The sequence below is a fragment of the Notolepis coatsorum genome (genome assembly GCF_963971535.1).
Source record: "Notolepis coatsorum genome assembly, chromosome: 15".
NCBI lineage: Eukaryota > Metazoa > Chordata > Actinopteri > Aulopiformes > Paralepididae > Notolepis > Notolepis coatsorum.
The window spans coordinates 74194886-74212506 of NC_140179.1; the positions used below are offsets into that span (position 1 = coordinate 74194886).

Consider the following 17621-nt stretch of genomic DNA (forward strand, 5'->3'; position numbering starts at 1 on the left):
GTCAAATAAATTCTGAAAGAAACTATTCTGTCTTTTGGTCATGTATTTGTGTAATGTGTACACATTCATCTGACATCACTGAATCATATATATTCAAATACCGTAGATTGTGCAGATATGGTTTATTTAAAGCCAGATTTACAGTAAAGGGCACGTTTATTACCTTAAGAGGGAAACTTGTAATAGATCCATTTCACATGGTAAGCAACTACTGCCTGTCTATTCTGTGGGCACCACAGATGGGCAAATATTACAAAGAGCACAGCAAACTGTTACCATCTTGTCAACAGAGGTAGGTTGTCCTTGAGCGGCTGTTTGGCAGAGCGACAGCGGGATGGTGGTCTGAAGGATGGTGTATTTGTTCCTGACCAGGCCAATGACTCTTTCCACATGGATCCTAACGGCAGCAAGTCCCCTTGTTGCTTCTAGTTCCAGGGGATGCAGTTTCTGCTTGCCTCTGGTGAATGCTGGAATTTTCAACTGTGCACAATACAGGCCTACCGTATCTTTGACATTGAAGCCTCTATCTGCAAGAATGACATCTCCTGGTGATATTTTCTCAAGATAACCACAGTTTTCTGTGATGTGCTTGTCGCTTGTGCATCCACCCCAGCCATTTGACACAAAGGATATAACACCTTGGGGTGTTATTGAAATCAAGAATTTTACAGTGTTGTGATGCTTGTACTGAGAGTATGTTTGTGCATGAGTTCTCAAGTTCTTTGGCTTCTCTATGAATATTTCAAAACAGTCGATAGAAGTGCAGTTTTTAAAATTATCCCTGAAACACATGGGCAGACTGACCTGAATTTGTTCTTTTGATGGCCAAAATATAAGTGGTGACATTCTAACATACATTACATCTAATGTACTATTAAATATTCTGACAACACTTGTCTTAGACATACGAAATAAATAGACAAAAAAATATAGAGGTAAATTAAGCCTCATTCTCATCAGTGTTAAAGGGGAACTATTTTACTATTTCTTTCACTATTTGGGCACTTTTACACAATTCCTGTGAGTTTATGGAACACATGTGTAAGGTTTATTTAAAAAAAATATATTTTTTTTCCTTTCTAATCGAGTACTCAAAAGCAGCATTTGTCTACCTAAAAATTTTAAGCCGTTTTGAGGCTTGGCCACGCCCATACTCTGAATGCGATTTGAGTGACAGGGAGAGAGAGAGAGACCCCCACCTGTAGCTCCGCCCATACGCGTGCGAAAGTGAACTCGTAAACAAACATGGCGCACGCATATATTTTTGATCCGGAGAGTGACCCCGACTGCGACTCCGAGGAGGAGGACGAGATTGAACGACGAGGGCTTCAAGTTGTTTCTGAGTGGTGGGTAATGTATACTGTCTAACAACAGTCAGTAACAGTAACGTTAGTTAGTAGTTATTTATGACGTTATAGCGAGGTATAACGTTAGTTTTCTTTGGGTAAATTAGGTAGCATGCCCAACGAAAAGAGAAGCATAATGTTATATATTGCATCCACGTCTTACAAGTACAGTAGGAATTGTGTTGAATCTGTTCACTTTACAGTATATGCACTTTCGTTTATGCACTGCAGGTGTGTCTGTGGCAACTGTGCTCGAATGCCTACCGCGGTGGAGAATCTTTGTTGCCTGGAAATACCTCAGGTATTGATTGATTGAAAACTTTAGATTGCAGAATGGGTACAGTACAGCTCAATTACATAAGGGGATGCAGACCAGAGAAAGACTTTCGTCTTGTTTACATCAGGGTCCCCCATTTTCAATTCATCATAACATAAATGACATACAGGTAGACAGTACTGTTGCATCTAGACATTCATGACATACCAGATCTACAAAATATACAGTACTGTTTATGAGTAACATAAACTGGCTAACAGTTACAGAAAACATGCATCTGGCTAATGTCACATTCTTTAGATTGACCTTGAAGGATGAGGACAGGGTTTAGGGTGAATAAATGGACTAACTGTGTTGTTTTATATAGGTCAGGAGAAGATGTGACCAAGCACCGGAACCCCCGTTGTGCATGGTAGACCACCCAGGTTTGGAACCGGTCTGCCTAAACCGATATTCGCTGCAAATGGCAAACAACATTTACAGGGCAGATTATGGGTGTCTGCCAATCCGGGGCGTAAACAAGTATGTATAATGTAATAACAGTACAGCTGTATAATGTATTTGAATACTGTGTTGTGCATGAAGGAATGTCACTGTGTTGTACAGCACAAAACACAATTTATTTTACATTATAATACCAGCGAATATTACTTGTACATCATACAATTGTGTAATTGTAAATGAACAAAGGCAGTTGTGCAAATAGTGACAATTCAAGTATATACGTTGGCTTCCATAAACACATACTAATACTGGGAGGAATAAATCCACTACTATAAGAGGAGTAAATAGCACTGACTTGCCAAACACTTTTAATTATTAAATGGGGTAGTGTTTACAGTGTTCACGAGAATAGTCCACATGAAGGACCCAGTGTTGTGGCTTCAAGACGCATTGCCCAGTTGCCTCTGAACTCTGAGACAAGCTCACAAATTCCAACAGCATCTTCCATACACCACTAGCTTAGCTAGCTATATACATTACTCTACATGCTAATGTTACAACAAGTAAAAATATCTAGTTAGCAAAATATTTACCACAAAATAGTACAAATGCTATTTACTAAGGTTAGGTCATTGAAAATCAGCCTATGACTATTTAGAAAGCTTTACATCGGTTAACTGAGAGCTTATGATAAGGTGATGGAGGTAGCCGTTGTGTAATGCACATAGGATGTACAGTTTACAGGACAGGGTGAATTGAAGTCCACATCATTTGCTCGTATAACAAAATGCAGTTGTTTCAATGTAGGGAGTAAATGAGCCGGGGCTTTCCCTAAACAATGATGTGGGGTGCAGAGCGCCACCATGTGTTTATATACACACACAGCTCAATAAATTAGAACAGTGTAAAAGTCTATATATTTTGCAGTCATTTGTGCAAAAGGAGCCCCACCCAAGTACTGAGTGAACATACTTTTCAGAAGGGCGACATTTCTATATTACATTTCTCTTCAAACTCTCAAGATATTGAATTTTGGGCTTTAAGCCATAATCATCCAAATTAAAACAAATAAAGGCTTGAAATATTTCACTTTGTATGTAATGAATCTATAACCGAGTTTTGCTCGAATTACTGAAATAAAATAACTTTTCCACGATATTCAAATTTATTGAATATATACCGTATATATAAAAATCTTGGGGTTAGACAGACACATCATTGGGCAATAGTGATTGAGCCCAAAGCATGCGTCTCAATTTCTTTTATAGACTTAGCTGGCACGGCCGGGTATCACCTTAATTCCACTGGGAATTCAAACAGACCTATATCAGTGGAATGCAAAATATCCCAACGCTGATAATAATAATAATAATAATAATAATAATAATAATAATAATAATAATAATAATAATAATAATAATAATAATAATAATAATAATAATAATAATACACTTTAGTTGTATAGCACCTTTCATACAAGGATTTGGACATTTACGGTGGCCAGTTTAGAATTGCAGCCTCCCGTAGGTGCTCTTTGAGAGCGGTTTTGAAGGTGGGTAGGGATTCACATTTTTTGTAATCTAGTGAAAGATTAAATCTCTATTCATTATGTACACGGACAGCTGCAGATCGCTTGATGACCAAAGGCATCTGGTTAAGTTTTCAGATGACACTGTCCTTGTATCCCTACTGCAGCGCTCCTTTTCATGGACCTTTTCATAAATAAAATACTTCTTTTTCTTCTTTAGTCGTTTCAGATATGTAGCTTATCGAAGCTTTGTCAGCTGGTGCTGGGGTTTTCTGGGCCGCCACGTGAGGGTCGTCATTCCCTCTTGTGTGGTCCTTCGCATCCATGCAGAATACCCAGACGAGGAGGGGGTATACACTGGCTTCAGACCGCCGCCCCTTGACTAAAGAAAATAAAAACATTAAAAAAAACTCTAAAATCTTTGTGTTACTACTGTATAATGAGTCTTGGTTGGTATGAGTGTGTATAATGAATATAAGTATGGGTTGGTAATAGTGTATACAGTACTCATTGTTTTATGGTTGAAATGTTCGAGATAAATAAAGAACATTACTGACTATGAGGGAGCAGGTTCATTGGACCAATAGCCTGGTCTGGCTTCAGACCGCCCCTTCATTAAAGCGTGACTCATATCCCGCAATGGCATCCTCCATCGAAGGCCTGTCAAAATGCGCAGACAGATGTTCAGGGATGGGAATCTCAAGCACCTGCTCCATGTAACGCTCCGGTTCAAGGATGACGCTGTCAAACAAGAACTCCATGAGCTCGTTCACATAGTCTGTAAATAAAAAATGCCATGTCATGTTATAAATGTTATTTAAATGTATTTGTATTCTTATAACTTTATTGTTATCGTTGCTGTTTTAGTCTTTCAATAATATAGTTTATGCAGAAAATGACAATCAAATGGGAAATAAGATAAACTAATAAGATGAAAATAAATATGCAGTGCCTTTATAACCCTATACGCTCTATACAAGCCCACTTTATCATATATAAATATCATATTGATAAGCCTTGTGTACTTGGCTTTATACAATTAGTCAAATGTGTATAAATACCAGTACATGGCCATTTAAAAGGGAAGAGGGATATGGCCTGTTGAGAAATGTTACCCCCAATAGCCAGTGCCTCTGTTTTGTCTGTTAATTTTATATCCAGAGTAATAACCAAATGTTTTAATTTTACTCATACGGCATGGAATCGACCTCGAAATAGAAATGGAAAAATCTAAACCCAAGTGCCCAAGAACAAGTTAACATTCCAAGAAATTGCATGTTTTACTCACTGAATGTTGCCGCAGCCCTTATGGGTTTCAGAGTGTAGCCCCCCTTCTTTGCCTTGGGAAAATTTAACTTGAAGGCAGGCTCTCCGGTGGAACTTGTAGCTTGTGGGCGTTTGGCATTTTCATTGAAATGCATTGCAGATAGGTAGAGTCTGAAAGAACAAAAATATATATAAGCAATATATTTTTAATAGATCTAGTAGGTAATCTATTTTCTACATAATGAGTGATTACACATCAGGTGTTCATAATTAGTCATCTGTACACAATCTAAATTACCTGCAAAGCATTCCTAGAAATGGAAACACAACGTTCTTTGGTGCGAACCGTAAGATGACACTGTGATAAGACTCCAATGGAGACGTTTGGTGGTGTGGACTGAGTTTAGCGACATCCTTCAGGATTCTCTTGTTTAGAAGCACTTTTTCAAGTCTGAAGGCAGCCTTTGATTCTAAAGGTAAAAAGAAATTGCATTCAGAAAAAAATATGTTAAATATATACTCATCATGAAAGATGGACAGACATACATAGGTCTTTTGACAATATCAACTTCTGACACATAACCATAGTGTGTACATACGAGGCTTCAACCACTTGCTCTTATCTCTTGAGAGATGGTCCGCATGAAGACACTTTTTAAACAGTGGGTCTTTATGTGTATGGACATCATGCATGTGGTTGAACAGTGACGTCCACTTTGCCACTTTCTCAGGGCCTGTCTGCGATGAAGATGCAGTCCAGTAGAGGTGGTTTGTTATGGCTTGCCTCCACTTCTTCACCACCAGACAGTCCTTGTCCTTGGCCACTTGGTCCACCTTCTTAGACAACCCTTGTAATAGGATTTTGCAGAACATAAGTCATCATCCAGTCTATTACATAATTGATTTACTTACCAAGCTATACATTGTTTACACAGCTTAATTTTAGACCTTTGATATCATGCATATTTAAACAGAACAGGATAACAACAGCATAAGAGATTGAATGTGTCATACCCTTTGCTAGATGCCAGACATCATAGAAGTGATTGATGCCCTGATCTCTCAGGAACTTCTGAATCTGGGGGTGACGGTCTGTGACAATGCAATCCAATGTCACACCACTGTCCTTCAGAAGAGCTAGGCTTCGCTGCAATCCTTCTTTTTCCATGTGGTAACTGCCACCAACCTCATTGCTCTGTTGAACAGAACAGAGGCAGAACAGTATTTTTTTTTTTTTTTCTAGATTTTTTTTTGTATTTTTTTTTTTATTATTTTTTTAAACAGACATATAAACAAACATGACAACACACGATAAGATATACAAGCATTAAGGCGGCTAGGTGGTGTAGTGGGCAAGGCACTCGCCACCAGTGTGGAGACGCTAGGATTCGCGTGTTCGAATCCAGCTCTCCACATTGTTTTCAGTTTAGCTGGTCGTCCGCAGTAATACACATTGGCCGTATTACGGGGAGGGAAAACTGAAGGGTGGGGATCGAACGTTGTGAACAAGCGACTCCTACAAGTCGGTTGGTGCGCCTGCGCAGTAGAATCAGGAAGTGTCGGGGGCAGCGTGAGCCTCCCACGCGTTACTCCTCGACACTGAGAGATCGAGCTGCGCAGGTGAAAAGATGCGACTGCTGTTACCTCAAGTACCGGAGGGGACTTGTGCTATGTATGACTTAGTCCACATTGCAGCCGGCTTGTGGGAGGCAAGAAACAGCGTTCGTGACAGGGGAGGGTTGAATTGGATGATACGAAATTGGGATGGGAGAAAATATAGAAAAATGGGAGAAAAAGTGGATCAAAAAAAAAATATATACATCACAGTGCATATCCAATGAAATTACCATTTAGTCATGTCTTATACAGGATATACCCCTAATACCCGTTATGTGATTATGCCATTTATATAATAATAATAATTTAGGATCGCATTGCTTAATTGGTAATTTGGTGTATACTATGCCCTTCAGCCTATGTGGAGCTACTATATTTTCTTCTAAATTTCTCCTTGGGTACTAATGCTTGGGGATCAAACCATGTTGTTAGTGGTCGCCTTAAAGTAGTGGTAGAAATCTGGAAATGCCATACCTCCGTCTGCTTTGTTTCTCTGTGCGGTGGATCTTTTTATACGTGGTGGTTTGTTATTCCAAATAAATTTGTATATGGAGGAGTGTAATTCTTTCCAGTAACCGTTTGGAGGGGGTAACGGTAGAACAGTATTTATGTTTGGACACTAGGGGGCACACCAGCTCTATTATAAGAGGCTCTGTATTCATGCACCTGCGAGGATTCACTCTCAAACCTGGAACTGCTTATCTGCAACAAACAATTGACAACTGCTCTGTTCAACTTCATCATCATTCATCTTTTCCTTTGGACAATAAAACCCTGCAAACTACATCGGCTGCATCTTGGACATTCAAGTCATTCAATGAGACAAGCGGCCACTACAAGTAGTATACCGGTATTCACCTGCACTAGCTGGATGTCTATGACAGTGTTGGAGTCTAGTTCCATGACGGAGTAGCTGCCGTACTTTGCGCAGTGGCCTGTGGACATACAGGAGTAGAATAACAATTTCATCAATGTAGTGCAATACTCTGAATTAAATCATAAAGTAGAAATCTGACATTGGGAAATGCTTCTAACCTGGGGAGTCTGCACGCATGTCGCCGCCAACGATGACCTTATTCTTCTGGCTCAAAGTTGCAAGAGTCACCTGAATAGAATAGAATAGAATAGAATAGACTTTTAATTGTCATTGCACAGTATACAACGAAATTTCAGGGGAGCTCCCACAGACCGTAGTACATAATACATACATGAACACATAACACATAACACTGTACATAACAGAATATTTTAAATAATAAAGTGCATAATGGGTGGTAATCAGAGATTATCAAGTGCAGTGGTAAGTGCATGGTGCACGTGAGGGGACAGTCAATGAGTGTTTAACAGTCTAACTGCTTGGGGGAAAAAGCTGAATGAATGAATGAAAACTTTATTAACAGATTGCAGAATGGGTACAATACAGTACGGCTCAATACACACAATATCGCCATACTACTACTGTTACAAAGGGTCAGATTAAACCGAATATATATATTTATTGCTTGAGATCCCTTGTATAATATTTGTATATCGTTTGATATCCCTTGTATATTCTTTATATACACGGAATATCCCTTTACCTGGGTACAAACCAGACCATAATACTCGCTCTCCTATTGGACAGCGACCCCTAGGCGCCAACGACCATACACCCAATGGCAAGTTCAAAGGCAACGCCAAGGCATGTCTCAACATGTCCAAGTCTGCGCAGTAATACGAGACAGAACTGAGGTTGGCACTAGATAATTCACCTTACGTATAAATACGGCGCAGGTGGAAACAGCAGCAATTCGTTCATTACTAGTAAAGCCTTCACCACGAGACAACGTGTAGTGAAGGGGGCAACTTTGCCTCTGAATAGAGCCTTGAGAACCGCGTGCGAATAGATTGCTAAAGTGTCAGAGTTTAACGCAGTACCGTTGAGTTCGACTTATTCTAATGTGAAGTAATAGTCTATCATTTATAGTGTATCGTGCGGCTACCGTTCTTCAGTGACCAGCATTACCACCGGTTCGTTGTGTATATAGCTAGTGCACTTATCCAGGCTGGGCGGCCTAAACTTGTGCCCCCACCCGAGGAGTCCTAGACGAGAACCGTTGGATATGTACACCGGAGAACCTACACCGGCGACTGCAGAACCTTTTCTGGTTGGATTATATTGCTTCACAGGCTGCCGACATGTCATTTGCATAAATTAGGAAGAGTAGCGGTCCTAGTATGCTTCCTTGTGGAAACCACACAGCTCACTGTGAGGGGGGGGGGGGGGTAGAGTACCGTTTACCTCCTGTTGTGTCTTCCATTTGTTAATAATGGCAGGTTCCAAGTACATCCTGGCGTGTCTCCGAAACGCGCTGTACTTCATCGTCTTGACGCGGAATGCATTGAGAACCTAATATTTTTTAAGACAAGAAAATAATAAATTAATAACGCTAAACACAAACAAAATGGAAACATAATGGATACATGACTTATGCAATCAATACCTTCTCCATTTGGTTGAAAGATGCCCCTGTGAAGTAGACAGCAGCAGAAAGTTGTAGGTTCCCTGCAGGTGTGGTTCCAATCAATGGCTGACTCGCCCACTTTCTGCTAAACTGGCAATGGGGGCACCGTTGATTGACAGCCAAGAAGGTTCCTCGCGTTGTCTTCTGGACATCACATGCAGCACTGCACACCGGACACTTTTGGAATAACTGGAGGAGACAGTCTTCGTATACGATGTATTTAGGTACATCGTATATGGGTGGTGAGGCTTGCCTGCTCAAGGGATATGAGCGTAAGAATAAAGAAAAAAGAAACACAATGACGTAAATAAATGACGTCATCTACATCAGAACTGGCACATTACTATTAGAACAGCATTACTATTTACTGGCTAAGAACTTACGCTAGAATCGAGGACTCGGTCGTCGCTGAGTCAGGGGTGTAGGTGGAGTCATGAGGCTCTTGGTCCTCAAAGGGGGAGCTGAAGAAGTCATCGTCATCCAAATCCAGCCGTGGTCGTTTACCGGATCGAACCGTCTTCACTGGTGTTGAGGTGGAGGGAGCAGGTTCATTGAACCAGCAGCCTGGGGTTCCAACTCCAACCTCTACAGACGCCACTTTTGCCTGAACAGCTATTTAGAAAACATACAGTAGTTTAGTCAAAGAAGGCAGACTTTAGTTCAATGTGTACAGATTATGGCCTGTGGATGATATTACAGTAGATAGATTGATATCTAAAGGCTATTATAGCTACCAAAACTACATGTGTGCATTAAATGTGCAATAGCTACAGAATTGATATTCTAAGCAACACATCACAGCACTAACTGGAATACATAATTTGCTAATTGATCAGAAATGTTACAAACCTTGACTTTTGACATGCGTCTGTAAAGTTCTTATAGAGAGCTGAGTGCCAATAGATATTCTATTTGGGGGGTCGGTCTGGCAACAGATGTCCCGGGAGCGTGTTGCGTCCCGCGTAGCTGGGCGCTGCAAAGGCCTGCTTACATTTACATTGCCCTAAGGATAAAAACAATTACATATATAATACAATACAATGCATAATCTGTCTGTAACATATTTTGATTCACTACTTGGAATAAAACCATTGAAGGTAGGGTAAGAATAGTGCAGGTAAAGTTTAGATATTGAATATAGTCAGGCCCGACTGGATTATCTGATCATTTATTTCACAATTAGGATGGAATACCTTACACTCCGTCACACACCTACACACACAGCGTGTACTAACGTTAGATTTCCTTGGCGCAATAAACAGCTGAGATAAACCTAGCTATTCCCCCCCAAACACACACAAGGAACACAATCATTCATTCGCAATACACACAACTAGGTCTACATATATATAATGAAGCACAGAGCTAAAATAACGTTAGCTAAGCTAGCAACAATTATTTAGTTAGCTGACTAATTACATTTGTACTTACGGATTCGTTCGGGTCCCGAATACACGGTACAGCACCCTTCTTTAGTGTAATCCTGGAACTCATCCCAGCATCATAAAGTCCTTTGTTATCAATGTCATCCTCGCAAAAATGTGCGGTACAGACGCGACTACGATGAGTTGGAAAACCATTCGGCGGGTCGCCGAAAATAAACTTTGTCCATTGATGACGGGTCACGCTATCGTCAGGGAATAAATGCAAGGTCACATTCGTTGCACGGCAGCTAGGAACAGCACAACGTAGCCCCGATCTGTTCATAACGATAATCCAATGCTAAGTAACTCACTTCAATTCAATTTGCTTGCGGTTGCGTCCTGCAATAAATACTGTTCAACTGTGTTTACCTGCGCTGGCTCGTGGCTGCCTGGCAGATAGAGGGGGGCGGGTGTTATTATGCAAATTCACCATATGACGTCCCATATAGGCAAATTTTCAGATGACTCACTTGAGGGAGGGACATTATTGTGAGGGGAGAATTGGAAGAATGCGCCAAATCGAGAATTAGAGACATAGATTCTATTACTATAAGTCCACATAGCTATAAAATAACCAGAAACACTGGAAAAGGTCATTTATAAGATAGTTCCCCTTTAACTCTTTAAATGCCATGCCTGGTTTTCCATTTTACCGCTTGAATGCCACCATCCGCGCCAATGTTAACGTTAATATCGCCTAATCTATGTTTTAAATTATGGCTATGTGTCTAATCTGCCCATCGCATTATCAAAGACTATTTTCCAGACAGTGCTGTGAAGGCAGATTGTTTTTTTATCGCGTCGTTGCCGTTTCAGAGCAGTTAGAAAAGCCCCCGTTTTGATATAAAAAACAGCCCATTCTGGAGCATTCTATGAAAATCGTCTTTTAGTGGAATATTCCACAACGTTGATATTCGTCGGCCTTTTTATGAATCGTTTTCAAATAAACGCTAGATGATCAATATTATACGTGCACGCACGCACATTACGGCCGCGCGAGGATAATCGCCTCGTTGATTTCCTCTCGGAGTTTTACAATGAAAACGAAAGAAGACATTTCACAAAACAGCTTATAACTTCATCAAACTTACTCCGATTATCCTACCACTGATAACACAGAGTCCTTACCTGACATCAGATGGTATCCAACTGGTATATTCCAATTCCTGATCACCATTCGAAAAAATCGATAAGTGTATGGATCCAACGCGACACAGTAGATCTCTATGATCCGGGGGGATCTGAGGCTCCAGAATGAACTGTGGTAACCCCGGCTGGATCAGTGAACTGGAAAATGTGGAGTACCGGATTTTTTTCCCCATTCATTTTCATTGAGTCCATTCCAAAATCACTTATGTCATCTGGGAGACGACAGGGGGCGCTTTTTTCCACAGTGATCGTCGGCGCCCCTCGGCTATACTCGGGTAGGCTCGGGTGATGCAATAATTTTTCAGATCGCAAAAAAAAAATAATAATAATAATTCCGAGAAATCTCGTGAGTGGCTAGCAACCACCTATAAAAAAACACGAGAAATCTCGTGAGTGGCACTGAAAGAGTTAACAGAAAGCTATGAAAGGGAGTCAGTCTGGGACTAGGTTTCAGAAATCCTGACAGGAAAGTAAAGACAACCATTAATTTAGCATAGCTTGGAAGGCCTGTGAGTTCCAGTACCATGTCATCATTTCCTTTAAAGGCCTCTTCGTTCAAAGACAGCCCATCAACGTTGTCTTTTAGACGAACCTCTGCCCTAAGTCGTGCACACTCATTTGTCAATGCCTTGACTGTAGCTTGGCAGGCTGCATTCGAGCATGGCCCCACTATGCCTGTGAATGGCTTGGGAGTAATTGTGCTCATCCTTCATGCATTCTGCCCGTACTTGCATGGTGTTGTCATCAGTGATGTACCTGAACGCGTTCAATGAACGATCGTTCATGAACGCGTTCGTATTTTCGGGCGAACTTGAACTGAACGTACTGTATATCCGCTAAATGAACGTAATTGAGAACGCGTTCATTCTCAGCCTTGTGTAACGGAGTTCAAAAGTGCGTTCATTCTCAGCAATCTATTATAACGGCGTTCAAAGATGTGCCATATTTCATAATGCATTTCAGCCGAAAACTCAGTTAAAACACTGTAAACAGGCTTAAATATTATGCGTAAAACCACCCGATCTGGCAACCAGCCTGTCACCCCCTGCTACGTCATCAGACTCCTCCTCACAACAAGCAGTGGAACAGGAATCTGCGCGCAGATTAGAAGCTGCAGCAGCAGCACTCGCTCAGTCGGAGTCAGACTCTACCTCTAGACGTCACGTCGGCGTATGCATTTAAAAGAGTTTACAATTCAAACTATTTGATAAACTTCTACTTTCAGTCCGGAAATGCATTCTGATAAACTGGATTAAGGATAAGCCTCCATTTTTACAAATGTGGTATAGAGAGATCTTCGGTGTGCTACCCCATGAAAGACACTGTGCAATGCATAGAGTCAACAACGCTTCCTTTCAGGATGTGTGGGCCCCACTATTAGACTATTTTCCTGCGAAATGTATCGGATCCTTCTAAAGGCCCAGTGCCCCATTGTATGGACAGACCTAGGATAGGAAAAAATAAATATATGTGTGTCTACATGTGAATGCGCTCGAGGCAAGTGCAATACTGTACAGTGCCTGTCTTGGTCTGCTTTCCTTTTTGCTTGTTTTTCTTTTTGTTTTGTTTTTGCTTGCTTATGGTGTGGATGATGGCATAGAGATGAACTGGAGGACCCCCCCCCCCCCCCCCTTGTCCCAATGTGTGTTTTTGTAATGTAAGTAACTGTACGTGAAAAATCTATAATAAAAAAAAAATTAAAAAAGAACTAAAAAGAACTAAATTAGTTCATTTTTGAAACCATGAACTTTAGTTCAACATTTTGAATTATGAACTATGAACTGAACTAGTTCATTTAAAAAAATTTGAACTGTGAACTGAACTAGTTCATGTAGAAAGTGAACTTTCCCAACACTGGTTGTCATGCTCAGTGTCATCGCTGGTGCTGGAGGGGGCCACAGTCTCATGGTCATCACTGCTAGGGGCCATTGTCTCAGTCCTTTTCCGTTTAATCTGCTGGGTATGCTCAAACCTACTGTTGGCATAGATGGTTTTCTGCCTTTGTCCAGCTGAAGTGTGTGCAAACAGGCTAGGTACATAATCAGGGCTCATGGGGTTCTCACTTTTTCTGCCTAAGCAGACAGAGAGACAAGAATGGTAGACTATTAAATGTGTGCATACCATCAAAATATTGACCAAAAGGTAATGTCCCTTTCATCTTTTTCTCAGAATTTGTTCTCTCTTATTCACATATATATATATATATATACTGCAGGTAAGTGTATTGTATTGTATATTTAATTACGTGCAGAGGTAAGTAAGAGTAGCTTTACAACTGGGTTTAATAACAGTTTCCTTTTTGACAAGTAGCTAGGTATGTGATTAGTGTAATAAATCCAACCACTACACAGTTTGAATCTATCTCAAATTAGCATGTGTTTGGATGACACTGCTAACGTTAATTATATAGCAACTGAAGTTAACCATGTTTAAGTGTTTCAAGTGTTTCCCTGAGCTAAAAGATTAAAATAATAATTAACATTAGATAACGTTAGATAGATGTAGGATGCCAGTGGTCCCTTCTGATTGAAGCCAACCATTTATTCCGCCGATCTAACTCCTTTGGGATGGAATACAATTGTAGTTCGGGGTTTCTCTGACGACTGTTGTTACAGCCAACTGCACAACATATCCCGGGCATATTGTATGAAGTTGTATGAACTTTAGTTGTGTTTCGCGCAACTTCTCTTCTCTAGTTGTGGCGCGCAGGAGTACCTCCCTCCTCATTCACCTGTCGGACACAATACAGGACACAAAAATGGCCGCGCTAAATCACTGTGACGTCATACGGCCCAGATGAATATCCCCGCCAGTGCCTCCCGCTACCAGTGTTTGATGGACTGCGCACCTTTCTTACAGAATCACTTATTCACACTTTTGATTGTGTGTGTTTGTCTGTATTTATGTAGTGTGGCAGATATCATCCCCTGTTCCATGGTTACATGGAGGAAGGGAGATACTACTGCCACAGGCAGAGGATAGTCAATTAGGCAGCTGATTAGGACTGATAGAACACACCTGTGCACCACGTGATCACCCACATCCCCCACACACGCACACACCAGACACATAACATAAAACCCTAGGAAAGAGTGTAATGTTGAGTGGAGGTGAGGAAGGAGCGGAGTACAGAGAGAGAGCGAGATACGGAGTTTGTGAGGTGAGAGGTAGTTATAAGGAGAGGAGAAAGCGAGAAGGTGTTCGTGGTACTGGACCCTAGACTGGCTGAGAAACCCCCTTGTGAAACTGACCCTGGACCGGAAGACAAACCCTGAGTATTGAACATTCCCTTTTTGTACGAGAGCCTGATACGTGTTTTGACCTTGGACTGTTATGCGACTACTCTAATTGCCCATCGGACTATTTTTGCTTCTATTCAATAAATATATTTTATTTATTGAAATTATGCTTGTGTGGACAATTCAATTTGTTTGTTTTGAACCGTGCCGAGCTTGAACACCACCAGGCTCGTCACAGTAGGTATATTAGATTAGATTGTACTTTATTATCATTATATCTGCATACAAGATATATCTGCATACAAGCAGTTGCAGTGGCAAAGACCGCCCTCAGACACCGGGATATAGTGGGGCATGTCCAACATGGCAGAGGGGGCCTTGGATTGGAAGCAACTACACCCACATGGCAAAAGGCTACTCCAACCGAACGGCGGCACATGGTGGTGGAGGAAGTGCGCCACCAGGAGGAAGCAGCCAGGTGTGCCAAGGCAGTCTCCCAAGCCCAGCAAGGCCGGTGGATGAAGTGGGAGGGCGTGGAGAGGAGGAAAATCACGTGGAACGAACTGTGGAGCATGGAGTCTAATAGGCTAAGCTTCATCATCAGAGCCACATATGATGTCCTGCCTTCACCAACCAACCTACATCTCTGGTATGGAGAAGACCCAGCCTGTCTCCAGTGTGCAGCCCCAGCAACCCTCAAACACATCTTAGTGGGTTGCAAGACCAGTCTAACTCAAGAAAGATACACCTGGCGCCATAACCAGGTACTGAAGTGCTTGGCTGCCGAACTTGAGAACAAGAGAGTAACCACCAACGCCATGCCTCTAAATGCCCAAACTACCTTCCCACAGAAAACAACCTTCATCCGGGAAGGGGAGAAACGGCGGACCAAGCCATCACCTCCGAACTCAGGCCCACTGAACGCAGCCCGGGATTGGGAAATGCGGGTAGACCTCAGCCAGAGGCTTACCTTCCCATCTGAAATTGCAGCGACCAACCTGCACCCAGACCTGGTCCTTTGGTCCAAATCTTGCCGGTGTGTCTTCATCATTGAGCTGACGGTCCCATGGGAGGAAGCCATCGATGAGGCATTCGAACGGAAGAGGCTGCGATATGCCAACTTAGCAGCTGAAGCAGAGGGGCGGGGCTGGAACGTGAAGGTGTGGCCAGTGGAGGTGGGCTGCAGAGGCTTTGTAGTCAGTTCCACCACAAGGCTCCTGAAGGAAGTAGGGATCAGAGGACAGGCCCAACGGAAGGCAATCAAAGAACTTGCCACTGCAGCACAACGGAGCAGTCACTGGTTGTGGCTGAAACGTAGAGACGCATCATGGGCTGCTAAATGAACACGTGGTGCCACCGTGCGACACACACCCAGGCCTGATCAGCCTGTGGTGGGACAACCTCGGCAGAGGGTGTATTGTGATAAATGGCCGAAACACCCAATGAGGTCGGGGAACACAACTGAAGATGTGTCGTACTGGTGGCACCACGTGATCATTGCCAAATTCCACCCCACTCCAACCTCATTCAATTGTTGTGCTGAATATTTAGGGATATTTAACAACTAGTCCTATTAAGAATCCTTATGGTGCGGTAATAAGTAATAAAAGAGAAACATAAAATACTATACAGAAACATAAGATACTATACAAGAAACATAATATACTATACAGAAACATAAAATACTATACAATAAAACAATGTTACAATACAATATACAAAATAACAACAATATACAAGATAACAATATACAAAATAACAATCACAGTGTCAGACGGTAGTGGGTGGGTATTGCACTGTGGATATTGCACATCAGGACGTTGCAGTGTGGGAGGAGGGGGAAAGGTGAGTTATTAGTGCATGTTAGAGTTCAGGGTGGTGATGGCTCTGGGGAAGAAACTGTCTCTGAGCCGGTTTGTTCTGGCTCTGATGCACCTGTAACGCCTGCCCGATGGCAACAGGTCAAACAGTTGGAATACAGTGGCGTTGTTAGCCCTGGGCTTCCGGGGCTTTAGCCCTGGGCTTCCGGGGCTTTAGCCCCGGATGTTTTTCTCCTAGCCCTGGATCTTAAAAAAAAAAGATGGCAGCATCCCCGATGTCTGTGCTGAATGTTTGTTAGTGTTTGATTTAATTTTTTTTGTTTTTAGTACTTTTAAACATCAATTTTTAGTAAGTAGTAGTTTTCATTTTATCCTATAATTTTTTCATTCACCGATTTGTGGAATTTTTTTTTAGTGTCCTGAAAGGCGCATTATAAATAAAATGCATTATTATTATTATTATCATCCAGGAGGGAAAAGACACTTTGGATAGTAGGGACTGCATCTCTGCCTGTCCTGACCAGAAAACACTTTGCAACTGTGATCTCCTCTGGCAGTAGTTGGATATTGTAATGTGTGGCGAGGGGTTTCAGCAATTCCACTGAGAGAAACTGGTCTTAGGCTGGATAACGATAGGTTATGTAGATAACCTAGTTATATTAGTATAGGCTAAGCTCCCGCTCTGAGCCTTACGAGATACTCCATATCGCCTGTGATACCTAATGTATCTCCCACGAACAAAACACATGCACCCCACCTGTATGGGGCCCCGCCCCTTATGGTGGTACCACCCATATAATCATGACTCTGGTCATGACACACCCTTCCTCGCCAAAAACCCGTCCCAGGAAAAGATCCCTCAAGAGGGAACTCAGGGCGCGCAGAGCGGGAGCTTAGCCTATACTAATATAACTAGGTTATCTACATAACCTATCGTTATACTTCGTATGGCATCGCTCCCGCTCTGAGCCTTACGAGATAATGGGGAAGAGCGGGTGCGAGACCCG

The 17621-nt window shown here is 41.9% G+C and overlaps 1 protein-coding gene and 1 long non-coding RNA gene across 2 annotated transcripts; one reads left to right on the plus strand and one right to left on the minus strand.

Annotated features, from left to right (window-relative positions):
* Nucleotides 1–1301: 1301 nt before the first annotated feature.
* On the plus strand, nt 1302–3967 carry LOC311241704. Its single transcript, XR_014620567.1, has 4 exons — nt 1302–1346; nt 1578–1647; nt 1991–2145; nt 3816–3967. It is a non-coding gene; the product is annotated as an uncharacterized lncRNA (long non-coding RNA).
* A 227-nt stretch (nt 3968–4194) lies between these two features.
* Nucleotides 4195–7532, minus strand: LOC311242088 (uncharacterized protein; the record flags this gene model as incomplete). The annotated part of the gene is made up of 7 exons (XM_084331039.1): nt 4195–4373; nt 4884–5032; nt 5160–5331; nt 5461–5709; nt 5876–6056; nt 7337–7413; nt 7514–7532. 7 exons carry the CDS (start codon nt 7530–7532, stop codon nt 4195–4197), a joined length of 1026 nt encoding a protein of 341 aa, XP_084187165.1.
* Nucleotides 7533–17621: the final 10089 nt, after the last annotated feature.